The 14,655-nt window shown below is 40.7% G+C and overlaps 1 protein-coding gene across 2 annotated transcripts in view; it reads left to right on the top strand.

Annotated features, from left to right (window-relative positions):
* Window positions 1–7,354: 7,354 nt before the first annotated feature.
* WDR90 (WD repeat domain 90) overlaps window positions 7,355–14,655 on the top strand; it is a 1,426,420-nt gene continuing 1,419,119 nt past the window's right edge. For both annotated transcript variants that reach the window (XM_085628141.1, XM_085628142.1), the window contains exon 1: window positions 7,355–7,458. In XM_085628141.1, the coding sequence (XP_085484267.1) occupies window positions 7,449–7,458 (10 nt within the window). In that variant the 5' untranslated portion in view covers window positions 7,355–7,448. The remainder of the gene's footprint in view (window positions 7,459–14,655) is intronic.

Raw genomic sequence — 14,655 nt, forward strand, 5'->3', positions numbered from 1 at the left:
GTGTCCAAGATAATGTACTTCTTTCTTGCAAAATTGCAATTTGGCTGGAGATACCTTTAATCCTCCATCTGCCAGATGATTCAGTAAAGCTATGGTATCTACTTCACAAGCTTCACGTGTCTTTGATGCCACAAGTAGGTCATCAATATATTGTACTAGTACTGAACTTTCAGGCATGATCAGACTTTCCAATGATTTCTTCAGCAACTGATTGAATATTGAAGGACTCTCTGTATACCCCTGTGGGATACGGCACCATGCCAAAATACACTGTCCAAACCGAAATGCAAAAATCGGCTGGCTGTCATGATGCAATGGGATTGAAAAGAAAGCATGACACAAATCAATTACCGTGTACCATTCAGCATCATGAGGAATCTGATACAAAATCACTGATGGAGTTGGCACAATGGGACAGCATGATACCACAATTTTGGTAACTTTTCTCAAATCTTGTACAATCCTGAACTTCCCATTAGGTTTCTTCAGCCCCATTATAGGTGAATTACATGGACTACTCAGTAACTCTCTCAAAACACCTTGCTGAATCATTTTATCAATTATAGGTGTTATTCCTTCAATTATCTCTGTTGTCAATCTGTATTGTGGGATATTAGGGTAAGTGATTCCCTCTTTCACCGTAATCTTTACTTGATCCACATTATTCATCAATCCCACATCCTCTCCAGTAAAATCCCAAACTGCTGCTTTTACTGTGTTTCTCAACTCTTGAGGCAAGTCATCTGGATTAAATACAGCATATGTTCCAACAACCTCACTTTCTCTATTATCCAGAGTCATCCTGTATAAGACATCCTCATCCGGTGTCTCAAAGGCTATTCCATCCGGAGTACAAAAAATTGTGCAATTCATTTTACACAATAAGTCCCTACCTAACATGTTCACTGGACTAGTGTCGTACACCACAAATCTGTGCATATCTGAAAATTTCCCTATCCTTACCCTTACTGGTTCAGTAAGACGAGTTTTAATCTGTGTATTAGACACACCAACCACTTGGATTGCTTCGTCCGAGAGAGGAAGATTTCTTATATCTGCTAACCTGACAGTTGATCTTGTCGCTCCTGTGTCTACTAAAAAAGTAACACTTTCCCCATTTATTTTCCCATCTACAAATGGTCCTGCCTGGTCTATTTCTAGAGTTGCTCCAAGTATGCACTCTTCCTCCTCTCTTCGGCACCGTCAGTAGTCCCCTTCAGACTCACTCCCCTCATTCTTTAGCCAGTATTGTTGTACTGGATTCGTACGTCTCGGTTTGTTTACCTGTTCATCATTGTAGAATCCTGAGTCTTGGTTATATTTCTGGGACCCTCTGTTCTGCGGTAAGGGCGGTTTTGGCTCTTGATTCTGCTGCTTGACAATCTTCTGCTGTTGCTGATGATTACACCCCTCGTTCTGCACCTGTTGATTCAAGGATTCATTTTCATTACTCACTAATGGTGGATTCGTACCCTCGGATTCCCAGTGCCCCAATTGTCCGCAGTTGTGGCACGGAAATTTTTTCTTCGCCTCCTCAATATTTCCCTTTCCTTTTCCTGTACCATATCTAGGCCTATTTCCTAGATTATTTGCTTGTTCAACCAGCTGTGCTTCTTGTCTTTCTGCAACCTTCACCTGTGCCCACATTGCTTTCTCCTTCAGATTTCTTTGTTTCGCCTCAATTTCATCACTGAAGTACTTCGCATGTCTCAAGATTTCATCAATCTTCTTACTCTGCCAATCAACTGTGTGCTCACGAATCATTTCACTGATTTCAGGTCTCAAGCCATATACAAATCTGTATACAAAATGACTCAAATCCTTATCACCCAGGTGTTCATCTCCACTGAACTGTTTAAAAGCCAGTATCAACCTTTCATAGAAAGCATGTACTGATTCTTTTGCTTCCTGATGTTTTCGATCTATCTTAACCCAGTCTGTCTCTTTAGGGGGTACCTTATTCTTCAGGAACACTATGACCTGCTCGTATTTTTTCATAACCTCCGGGTCTGGAGCTCCTGTTCTTTGATCTCTCGGGTATTCCTTAGCAGGCCAATCTACAACTATTTTACACTCTGCCCACAAGTCTGCTGGAACAATTATATCAAACAGACTATTCAGGTCAATCCACAGCACTTTTGACAATTTCACAAACCTATCTACCTGCCTATACCACTTGACAGGCTTTTCTCTCAGTTGAGGGAAATCATTTGTAAATGACAAAATATCCTGTCTAGTCCATGGGACATGTACATATCCTCCTCCAGGAATCTCTCTCATAGGATAAGCATCCACTGTTTTTTCCTTTTCTCTCATGGGAAATGCTGAGTAAGTCCTGTCCACTGAATCTTCTCTTTTCTTATACCACCTATCCTTCCATTTTTCCACATCACCCCATTTTCGCAATAAGGAAATCGTTTCCTTAATCTGCCCTGTTCTGCCAACATCATTTAGATTCTCAATGTCCTTGTCAGAAAAATCCACTCGGTAAGGCTTCTGTAAAGCTTTCACCTTGTCCATGTCAACTCCCATTTTACTCGCTATTCCTTTTAACCTGTCATGTGTACTCTTAGCCCTCCAGGTGATACTCTTACACATGAATAACAACTCTCCATCATGATGATTTTTTAACATTTCTGTAGGAATTGTTCCCGCTATAAGTTCCTCCAATTCTATGCGCAACCTGGCTACATCAATTGCCTGAGAATCTTTATCCTTCTTTTGGAGAACTTTCAACCAATCATTCAAATCCTCAGCCGTTATTTCTGTAGACCTTTTCCCTGTACTCACTTGTTCTGCCATCCTCTGTGGTTCCAAAATTGATCCTCCCACACAACCAGTATTCAATCCCAAATTAGGCTGTACATCTAACTCTCTACCACATGTGTCATGTCTCAAATGATTCTCTTCCGTCCTCATTCCTGACCCTCCCGGAGAACCAACCAGACCATTTCCTACATATGGAACTGTCAAACCACTTTCACCCATTACTTGCTTATCAAAAATAGGCATAACCGGACCTATGGTTACAGGCACTGTAACAGCTTCTAGATTCTTCGTTAATTCTCTGATCTTCTCTGTCAACTCAGATGTTGTTCTTGCTAATTCTCTTGTTTTCTCATCCCCGATTGCATTCTCTCTTTCTCGCTCTCTCTCTCTTTCCCTTTTCGTGAAAGAGCTACCACTTTTCAAATCAGGTGTCGCAACTTCTGTTTTAATAATTTGCAAAGTATCTCTTATTGGTGTAGCAACTGATGTTCTCACTTCTGGTTCTGGCCTATATGGAGGTGGTCTTTTGTAAATCATATCATCCAAGACTTCATCCTCATATTCATTAGCCCCATACCTTCTCAATTCTGCATCATGTACCTTTTCCGTACCTTTCCTCCCTTCCATTTCTTCAACAGTTCTTATAGGATACAATCCCTCTGACATACTAGCATCTCGCCATCTCCTCATTCGATCATGATGAGTTTCACGATCATATTTCCTCCCAAAAATATACCTATAGTTACCTCCACTCCTCTGCTTTTCTCGCTCATGCACCTCATCTTCCCATTCTACCAATGCCTCGAACTGTGTCGGCCTTGGTCTAGGCTCTAGACACATCATTTTTTCCCGTAAATTTCTCAACACGGCCAGATTAAATGAACCATGTTCCGGGAATGCTAAAACACCATCTTCTCTAGTGTACTTAGCCCAATTGTCTAACCAGATACAGGTATGATACCCATATTTCGCAACCATGAAGGATGCAGGGGTTCTTGTCGGAGGTAGTAACTCGCCCTCTCTAGTTATTCTGTCCTTATCCTTGTCAAACCACTTTCTAATTTTACTGAACAAGGATTTCTTCTTCTTTTCTTCCGTTTGGTAATACATTTTCGCGTTTACCACAACTCTCTAGTCCTTTCTACAACTGTACGATCTTTTGTCCAATAACAGCGCGACTCACACCAACGCACCAATCCCGGAGCGTCTACGTCACCCTGTACTCCTTCCAATCCCTGCGCGGCTCACACCAACGCACCAATCACAGCGCTTTCGCTGTCCTAACCCACTGTCCAATCACAGCGCGGTCTTTCTGACGTCAGTAGTCGCTGCAGTTGCTTCTACTCCTGTCTCCTGTCACTCGTCTACCCCTCCTTTACAAAACCTTCTCGATAGACTCTGTTTCAGATTCTACAAATCTATTAGTTACAACATATAAACATCTCCATTGTCTGCTCCGCTAACCACAGAATAGTAAAGACCCTTCTCACGAGAATCCCGCTTCTCTCTAGAACAGCGCTTACCTCTGCTCCACTACGGAATTATTACTTTCGTTGACACAGTAGCACATCCCTCTACTCTGCCCTTCTAACATGCATCCATTAACTGTTTCCTCCCGGAATGTTCCTAAGAGTTTCACAATCAACTAAATGCCCATACATTCACGCACTTTCATACTAGAAAATGTAGCACATTTACACAGAATCCTGCCTTTCCCGAGAACAGCGAACAGTCTGTCCTACCACAGAATTATAACATACGTTAACAAAGCAGCGCTTACCTCTGCTCTGTCCTTCAAACAAGCTCAAAGAATACCTATTACTTCTCGAGCGGTAAGCTTTAACGGCGAACCTTACGGATCCCTGGGACTTAAGACCAGAGTTTCACAGATAACCTTCGCTACCATACACACTCCTTTTATACAGAAAATATGTCTCTAGTAGTAACACACGGTGATGTCACTGAATCGAACCCAGACAATGCGACGTGCAACTTCAATTGTCACACGCTTTTCCCTGCATTCGTACAGGGCCAACAATCCCGTCTTTCCCGAGAGCAGCACTCACTTCCCTCTGCCCTACTACGGAACCGTCACCGACTCCCTACGTCCCATAAGCCGTACACACTACATATAACTCAATACGACAACTTCAACATTTAGTGTTAGTACATGTATCAACATCAATCAATAAATCAATAAATCCAAAGCCTATGTACAAGCAATCTATCAGATCAAGACAATAATCAAAACCATCATACTGCTACCAGGAAACTACTGCAGATCAGAGCATATAAATTCTCCCTACTTCCACGGATAGAGTAATTTCACAGTCATATGCACATACACTCACCATACGCTAGGGCCCATCACACCAACATTCATTCTATTACTCTATCCACACTGAATATACGAGAGAACTCCTAAATCAATCTGCATCTAATTTGAGGTCAATGTAACCTAATTGAATTGTCCCGAGTCATGTTTAAACAATAAGAACACTTTTGAGATCTCAATAAATGACAAAGAAATAACCACCCGACACTGAAATTCAAACAAAAGTTATTTTATCTAAATTAGTTCAAATGAAAGTCATTCAATAGCAAGATCATTATTCTCATAGTTACCTATTCTAGCTAAATGTCGTATTTTAGGTCAGGACAGGTCTCTCAGTAAAGAATCAAAGTCTCTCGAGTCGCCGTCCTCTCAATCAGCATCGATCCTCTTGAGCATAAGTTCAGGAAGAAGTGGCCTTAGACCCTCTCTAGTCTAACAATATTTATACCAAAACTTACACATTAAAAGTTACAAACAAGCTCTAAGCGTCCGTTGGGCAGAGCGAGCAGGAAAGGATGTTAGCTCGCAACATTTAGAAAAATCTTCACTCTCGGATATCTCAAAAATAAAAACACGGAAAAAGGAAGCACAAACTAAATTCGCAACATCCATGGATGCTCTTCTCCGGAATTATAGTGAAGCCACCGCAAGTTTATCAAAATGTTCATTTATGACAATTGTTCTCCTCCAAGGATATCTGGCGACCAGCCCAGAGCTGCTGTTCTTTCGTAACTCTTAGCTCAGACAGAGGCCGAGGTCATTTTCAACCATATTCAGCGAGGCCTCTCCTCATATTTCATCTACTCAAATGCAGGCTGTAGATGTCGGCCATTTCTCAACAAGCCAAAATGGATAACTTAATTAAAAAGAAACACAAAACAACGTTACTACATCGTATCGATCATACAGTGTTAATTCCCACTAATACCCTTATGTGTATGTAATTATCTAGCCATTTGCGACATAAAGAAGCGTTAAAGCATATTATTTTAAAGCGCAAACACATAACAAATAGCGCATTAGCCACTCTTATTAAATTAATTTACTCACCAACTCAGTTCACTTATTAATTAAGCCATGCAATTGCATTCCCACGTGTAATTCTTTTATTAGTAAGGTTGATTAATTAAAACACTCGACAAAAAGTTAATACTTAATAATTAATCGTTAGTAATTTTAATTATGACATATAGAAATATAAACTAAAGTTTGAGTTTAAATAGAAAACCATGCTCCAGCACTGTGACATTCTTTGTTTATTTGAATTGAATTGATTTATGGTTTTACTGTATGTTTCAATTTTATAATGACCATGCTCTATGCTTGTATTTTTATTTGTTGCGTTCCTTTAAGGGGGAAGGTGTGTGGTATCCTGGTTTGGGTGCTATGTATCTTCCTCACTTACCTGTCTTGCTGCTCAGCCAATGTGGATGAATAATAGAATGTTGGTGTGTGTGATGCAATGTGAGAATGTTGGGGATGCTTGTGGATGGATGTCAGTTGGGAGATTGGGCTGAGCAGCAAGGGAGCTGCTCCTGGTGGGGCTTTCATTATTATTACACTTAAGAGCTGATTCTTCTGTAAACCTGAACAAGAGATCTAATAAACCTACTTTAATCACCATACCTCGGCTACATCCATGCTTATTACAGATTCATAGGGCCACTATAAAGGACATTCACATAGGCGACTGGGTGATCGTCAAGAAACCTGTGGTCAAGTTTAGTATAGAGCCTACAGTGTATATTAATGTGTTCTTTGTAAAAAAAAAAAAAAAAAGGGGAAATGTTGTATATCATGTCCTTTATGTTGGTTCGAGTCTGGTTGTATACACTTCATCCTATTGGTTGGCTCTTACTCCGGTCACTTAGAAACCTCACCCCTATTTAGCTCGCGTCACTGTGAGCGTCATGCATTTTCTCTCACCAGCTGTTGCTTCACAGCCACTCTGCTTACCAGCTGACCGTGGGCCTTATTATCTATAATAAATAACTTCTTCTAGATACATACTTGCGTAGTGGTGTTATATTCCTGCACCGTGATACCTCAATGTGCAAATATATATTTGCGAAAGTGATCACATTGTTAAGCATTTGGCAATGGGTGCAAGCATGCTTCCAGCTAATCAGAACCTCGGTTCGCCCCTGCACGCCTCCTCCGTCAAAAGGAGCGCCGTTGTTAAGGAACGTCATCACGTTCCTATTAAGACGCTTACACTTTGTTGCTAGGGAAAGACAATGTGCGCGATGACGTTTTTTGCGTACTATGAGTGACAGTTGCAGTGGTACAGGTGGCGGGAGGGTTGAGTTGAAGAGCGCGAGACAGAAGGGAGTACCTGAGTGCCATGGAGAGAGGTACGTATCTATTAAGGCTGAATCTAAGGGACTAAATGGCAATGTGCATATACATTAGAAAGCGCGTACCACTAGTAGAAATCGAAAGACTTGCAAGATAGGGCACGGAGCTAACTGAAGACGATATATTGAAGTATGAGCACACATACTGATGGAAATATAACTTAAACAAAGCCTCCAAGGTTTGTGTCAGCGAGCTAATGTTGTTGTTAATGTTGTGAGACAGCGGTGTATTGGCAGAAAGCCGTGGGCGCTCTGTTAATTTAGATATTAGAGATACCTTGACAGGAGAGGCGAGCCAACGGAGTAACCAGATAATCTACGAGCCATGGTCGGGGGTAGAAGAGGGTTCAGGGAATGGGAGGCTTGCAACGTCCTATGGTCAGGCACTGGTAGGTTAGCTTTCAGCTAGGACGGGTGAGGGAGTGACGTTGACTGAGTTGCTGAGGTTCACAACCATAGGTATTGATCGGGCATAGCCAAAACAGTGGTGTAGTTAGGTAGCTAAGGACGAAGACACTGAAGTGTGGAGACTCGTGGGCTGAGGAGCCATGGTAGTTTGGGTTTAATGGGGCCATGCGAACAATCGATGTCATAATACTTCTAAGAACCAAATGAGACATCAAACAAAACAACATTCTAGAATGCCTGTTGCTGTTGATTGTTAGCGATGGAGGAAAAGGCAGATGCTTTTAGGGTGACATTTCATTGTTTTTGTGCGTGGCAGTGACGGGTTTAACAAAATGTTTATCCAAGTGTGATGAGGAAGCCTACAAAATGACACCTTTCTGCAATGTACTGAAAAAAAATCCACCATTATGCTCTTTTTTGTGTGTGCAATTTAGTTGTCTACATCTACAATCTTTCTCTAAAAGGCTCATGATGTGAAGTACGCCTGGCCGAAAGCCAGGAAGTGCCAACAGCACATTGTTCGCGTTGTGGGACATCTAGTTCTGCATTTCCACGTAATGGTACGTTGTACCACGTCCCAGCATGAAAATTGTTATTAACTTAAATCTACAAGTAGATGTTACACTTTTCTTTGAAAAAAGATTGTAGACACAGAAATATATTTTCCTAGACATTATAAACAGATCGTGTGAATGTCTGAAAATAATTTTAAAAGATGCTGCAAGAGCCTAATTATTTGTAGTTTTTAGGCAGAAAATTCAACAGCTTCACATATTGAGATAATTGGGCTTGTTTGAATTTGCTACAGCCTACATGTTTCCATGTTTTATTAGCAACACATAATGTGTCTGGGTCTTGGCATGGCTGTGAACAAGTCTTTAATTTTCTGCAGTGACTATAAACATGGAGTCCACTTCCATGTTTAATCTCCGCAGTATAGAAATCACAAATTGGATCCAGAACTCTGACATCTGATTCAGCCTATGTGCCAAGGTAGCATGTTATTGCATTTGTTTGTTACTGATACCATCGCACTGGAATATTAGTTGGGAAAAACTGAGGGTGAAGCACCTCAAACAACCAAAGTGGAAGTCATTATATCTTGCGCAGGCTGCAGTGACGATGCACAGCCAGTGGGACACGTTTTCTTGTCTGTTTGTTGTTTACTTGAACTGTCTTCCATTGATGTTAGTCTGCCTTGTTTCAATCTGAAGATCTGCTCCAAAAGGATTCTAGGCTTGTTGGGGCATGCTGCTTGATGCATCCGACCTGCTCTCCATTGTGGTCATGCTGAAATGCTGGCTAAGTGCAGGTCAACTGCGAACAGTTGATACCGATCAGCGCTTTACTTTTCTTTGGGGCTTTTCCCCCTAAAGCTTTGGATAATTTATATCTCTGATTTCCAGTATTGGATTTGTGTCATTTTGTTTGACAGTGTCTTCTATTTTAATAAATTGCAGTGGATTTAAAAAAAAAAAAACTTTTGAAATGGTTTGGTATTTGTAAATGCTTTTACAGATTTTCTCTAAGGTAAGCCTGTCCGCTTTGTGCCGTAGCGACAAGGGTTTGAGCTCAGGTTTAAATGATTGACATCTTTGGCTGGACCTAACAGGTTAGTGACTTTATTACTTGTGGACTTCCATCCATGCCAATTATTAATCAGCTCTCTTAAATTTCTTCAAGCCCCCATTGATTATTAATCATGGTGTCCTTGATGGCTGTTCTCTCCTAGAGTTGAATATCGAATGGGAGCGAGTCCCAGCCTGATTGTATTTCACCCAGGCCTTGAAAAATCCACCCGCCCACTCGTAATTGCTAGTAAAATTTTATCAGGTAGAGCTATTTTTAGAACCTACTCATCCTTGTTGGCGAGTAAACTTAAGCTGGAAGAAACAGGTGTTCTGTAAATTCAGAAAGTGAATGAGCAATTAAGAGGCATTTAAATCTTGTTTTTATCTTGACACATTTGCTGACTGCTCAAGGGCAGAGGTCAAATGTCAGTTTGACTTTTTACTAATTCTTGCTAAGATGAACCTGGAAAATGGTTTTTACTTTTCATTCACTTATTACATTTAATGATTTTTGTCAAGTGACCTGACAAGAATTGTGAAACACAAGGATTTCAAATGTCAGTTTTTCCTCTAACATTTAAACTGCTTGTAAGTGAATAGTACAAGTATTTGAAGTACAATAGGAATTATGAAATAACTTTTTTTGTAATTCAGAAGTGTGATGCAAACAAAGATTTAAATAGGAGCAAAACAAATCAGCACACTTTACCTGGTGATATGCAAGTGAAAAATAAATATTTGCAGACACTTTATTTCCAAATATTGTACACTATATAGTTTGAAAACCACCGGTCAGTGACTATTTCTGTGGCCATTTAATTGTAAAATCTGCTGATTGCAAATGGCAGTGTGCTACTTCTTTATGCTTTAGTTATGTATTTATTAAAATTGACCGTTTTTAAACATGATTTGAAAAACATTCCTGCCCTCGCCCTGATGACAATGCAGTTAATGAACTAAGAGGCAAGTCAGTGGTCATGTGTATCCTTTATGTGGCTAGATTTGTATTCTATATGGAGCTAATGTTTAGTTAGTAAATCAAACAAAATAGTTTTCTGTACAGCAGACATGGTGAATTTGTGTATTTTAAGGTGCTCTCATTTGTGATAAAGAAGAAAATGTCGTCTCGGTGAATTAAAATACTTGCCCAGGAACGCATAATTTGAAACCAGTTTATGGGTCAAGAGCATTATAGTTAGGTCGAGTAGATTATTTAAGTCACTAGACCTGTCAGTCTAGATAAAGTTTTAGGATTTTTCGAGGCCTGAAATTTCACCTCCTGCTCGCCAATTGTAAGGATGCTGTGTCATGAGCCTCTCTTAAAGTTCATACATCTGTTTCTGACCATTGTAGGGAGAGAACCAGTAGCCGCACCATAGATATAGCAATATATTCTCCTGATTCATGGATTAGCAAAGCATTAATAATATTAGGTCCTCAGAACTTCAGTTCGCAACATAATTGGAGAGTTTCATCTTGTTTTGGTATGTTTTATTGAGTATTTTTTATCGTACAAACAGAATCTCGGCCTACATCACGGATAGAGACCACTGCCATATTCTGCACCATAGTGCAACTTTAAGAGGAAGCCCTGGGCACAGACCTGATCAGCGCTCCCTTTTGCATCAATGTGCTGCACTCAGTGCAGCCGTAGGCTTGCACCTGCTCTTGGGGCAGTGCATATTGAAAGAAAAACCAGTTTAAAGCCATGGTCCTCCTTCCACTGTGCAGATTGCATTTGAAAGGGGAAGAGATACCCCTCCAGGCAGGTGCAGTGAGTGATGGCAACAGTCTAAAGGGGATTTCTGGTGGGGCTCCAGTTGGCACTTTTCTATGGCTTGAGATCTCTTATGCCTCTGCGCTGTCATTTATAATGTGATGAACACTAATGGAGGAGGGCTGGGAGCAGTTAAGCTGAGCCTGTAGTTAATAAACAATTGAAGTGCTAGAACTGCCCTTCTATTTAAGCTTCCATATTAATCTGGAATACACATTTAGAGAGCGTGAAACAAAATGTGTCAGAAGAATAACTTCATTCTTTTGTTTGATTAAATCAATATTTTATTAGTCTGATTTATAGGTCTTTATAACCTTCCTGTTGCCCAAGGGGCTGAATATTTAGAAAAAAATAATTAATAGTATATTTACAACATTTATACATTCAATCCTGACATATCACATACACATCTCATGCACTCACATCCATTCCTACTATCACACAGACTTAATACACATTGAAGCACAATTTAAACAATCAAAAGACCACAGAGTTAATTATTAGAACGCCAAGTTTGACTTCTAACACTTCTTAGTTTTCGGTATTTTTAGCCTCTTGTGGTCACAGAATAAGGTCTACGCGTTTCGAGACCCATGGATCATCGGGTCTCTCTTCAGGACCTGTAAAGTGATAGAAAACCTAAATCAATTCGGGAACTTCCCATTACCCTCTCTCATAAGTCTTTGTGAAGGAGCTGGATTAATTTACCTTGTGTCAGATGGAGACGGACGGGATTTGTCTAAAGAAAGAAGAAATAGTGAAGGAGTGTCAGGACAACCATGCCTAATTTAGGAAAAGAAGAGCATTCAGAAACTGAGTAAATTCGGAATTGACTTACAGTTGAGTGGGTTTGCTAAACCCACGTGAGGAAGTTTGATTGTTTAACAGGAAGGCAGCTGGTTGGGCTGAACCTGGTTGAGACAATGGGGGAGCAACAAACATGGCATCAGATCGAGCTTAAAGCTTTGGAAGGAACATTAGGGTACGTCGCGTGTGAGAGCCAGGATTTACCTTAAGAGGAAGTATCTTGTGGTTGTAATTGAGTTCGCTGCGGGGGCGCCGCTTTACATCAGAAATGGTGATGATCAACTCTGTGAGAAAACGGTAGGATATTAGGAGAATTAGAAACCGGGAAGGGGGAATGAAAGGCTGAAGGGACGTAGTCTCAATCTGGTAGCGTTTCATACCTGTCGAAGTCAGAGGGTTTTCGGAAGGTGTCCGTTCGTTTCCGTGTTTTAATCTGCCGATTTTCGTCGCGATGATGGTCCCTTGTTGCTTACGTTTTAAGCGTCTGGTGGCTGATTGGAGGAGGGATTAGGCATAGAAACAGGACTGGTCATGGCGGATCGTGTGTGATAGAATGTAATTTGTGTCCTTCATGGGATAGCGTTTCCCACGGAGTGGAAAAGTTATCAAAAAGCGGTGATTCACATTTTATTAGTTGCGTTTGGTTTCGGTCTCCACAGAATGGTGGTGAAACTTACGAACTGAATTCCAAGGGATTCAAAAAGTTGCAATACAACGTGGTCCGTTACGTTAATGGTCCTTAAGTAAATATTTCCGATTTAATATTCAAAAAAAGGGGGGGGGAGAGCAAGATCAATTTCGTTTATCTCATCGGGTGGTGCGGTTGAAGGGTCCACGGCCCAGTGCAGGTGGAGAGATGATTCCTATGGTGGAAATGGGCTCAAGAGTGCTAGTTCCATGAGAAAGGGGGACAAGATGAACTAGTTCGACTCGTATGACATGATGTGTCAGTCCGTGGGTATTGGTTGTAGTAGTGTGTGTTGTTCCATGCAGGTTGGTTGTCCTTTTTGACACTCATTCTTTCAAGGTAGCGGATGGTACTTTAATTTAGGAGTGGTCCAGTGCTGGTATTCAGACCATGTACTAAGTTAGGTTGTATAATTCAGAAAGTTCATTCAGGCCTTTGGTGGCAGAGTTGAATTTGAGAATAAGCATGGCTTCTGTTCTAGAGAGTTTCTGCTCCAGGTCGCCACCTCTTGTGTCTCTATTTACTTTGGCGATTACTGTCCATTTTAGATCTTTGATTTGGTGGCTGTTGGTTCGCCAATGGTTTACCAAAGGGGCTGATATAACATTGTTGTTGATTCGAGACTTATGTTGAGACATTCGGATTCGAATTTCTTGGCTAGTTTTGCCTATATAGACTAAATCACACGGACATCGTATGGCATATATCACTGATTTACTTCGACAGTTGGTAAATGATTCATGTTTCCAGTAGATCTGGTTGTGTTCAAAGAGGTCGCCTTCGATAGTCGTGTCACAGCATGCACATGAGCCACATTTGCGATGGCCCTGAATGGGTTGTAATCCTACAAAATCCCGCACTGTCGGTGTTTTTCTTGGTGGCATGGCTGCTCGGATGATTTGATTGGCAATATTGCGATCTTTTTTGAATGCAAATAAAGGATTTTGCTTTAGTGATACGTCTAGATTTTTTATTAGATGCCAGTTCTGTATAATGCATTTTCTCATTAGATTAGAGTTAGGACAAAATGTCGAAACACAGACGATCCTTTCTAGTGGATGGCTCTCTCTCTTTTTTAGTAAATCTTCTCGAGGTGACCACCAAGCTCTTTTCATTGATCGTTTTAGTAGTTTCATGGGATATCCTCTCTTCCTTAGATTGTCACATAGTGTAGTAGCGTGGGCCATGTATTCATCCTTGAATTGACAGTTCCTTCGAATCCGTAGAAATTGTCCGAGAGGTAAATTGTCTCGTAAATTTCTCGGATGATAGCTGGAATAGTGCAAGGTCTTGTTCCTGTCTGTTTTCTTTTTGAACAAGGTAGTGGCCAAGCTGTTGTCAGAGGGATAGATTTCTACGTCAAGAAACGCAATTTTGGTTTGAGAATGGTTGAGAGTAAATTGGATGTCGGCAGTACGATTATTCAGCCAATGATGGAAGTTTTTCAGGTTTTCAAGGGAACCAGTCCAGGTCATGAAAACATCGTCAATATAACGAGTCCATTTGCCGATGTATTGTGAAAAGGGGTTATCATTATAAATGAATTTCTCTTCGTATTTGGCCATGAAGAGTATCGCTAATTCCGGTGCAAATGGACATCCCATAGCGACTCCCTTAACTTGAAAATAGAATTCTCCATTGAAGTTGAAATAGTTCTTTTTAAGTGCAAAGGTGGCAAGTTTCATGAGAAATTCTGTTGGTACTTTGGGGTTCACTCTTGTTTCAAGGTATGATTGAATGACTGAAAGGCCGTCATCCTGAGGTATTTGTGTGTATAAGGAGACTACGTCCAGAGTAACTAGATGAAATGAATTGGGGATGTAATGTATAGATGAAAGTTTGTTGAGAAAATCTGTAGTGTCAGCTAGGAAAGATGGTACTCCAGCTATGAATGGTTTAAGGAAGTAATCTACAAACTTTGAGATTGGTTCCAGCAGAGAGTC

The sequence above is a fragment of the Triturus cristatus genome, chromosome 10 (genome assembly GCF_964204655.1).
Source record: "Triturus cristatus chromosome 10, aTriCri1.1, whole genome shotgun sequence".
Taxonomy (NCBI): Eukaryota; Metazoa; Chordata; class Amphibia; order Caudata; family Salamandridae; genus Triturus; species Triturus cristatus.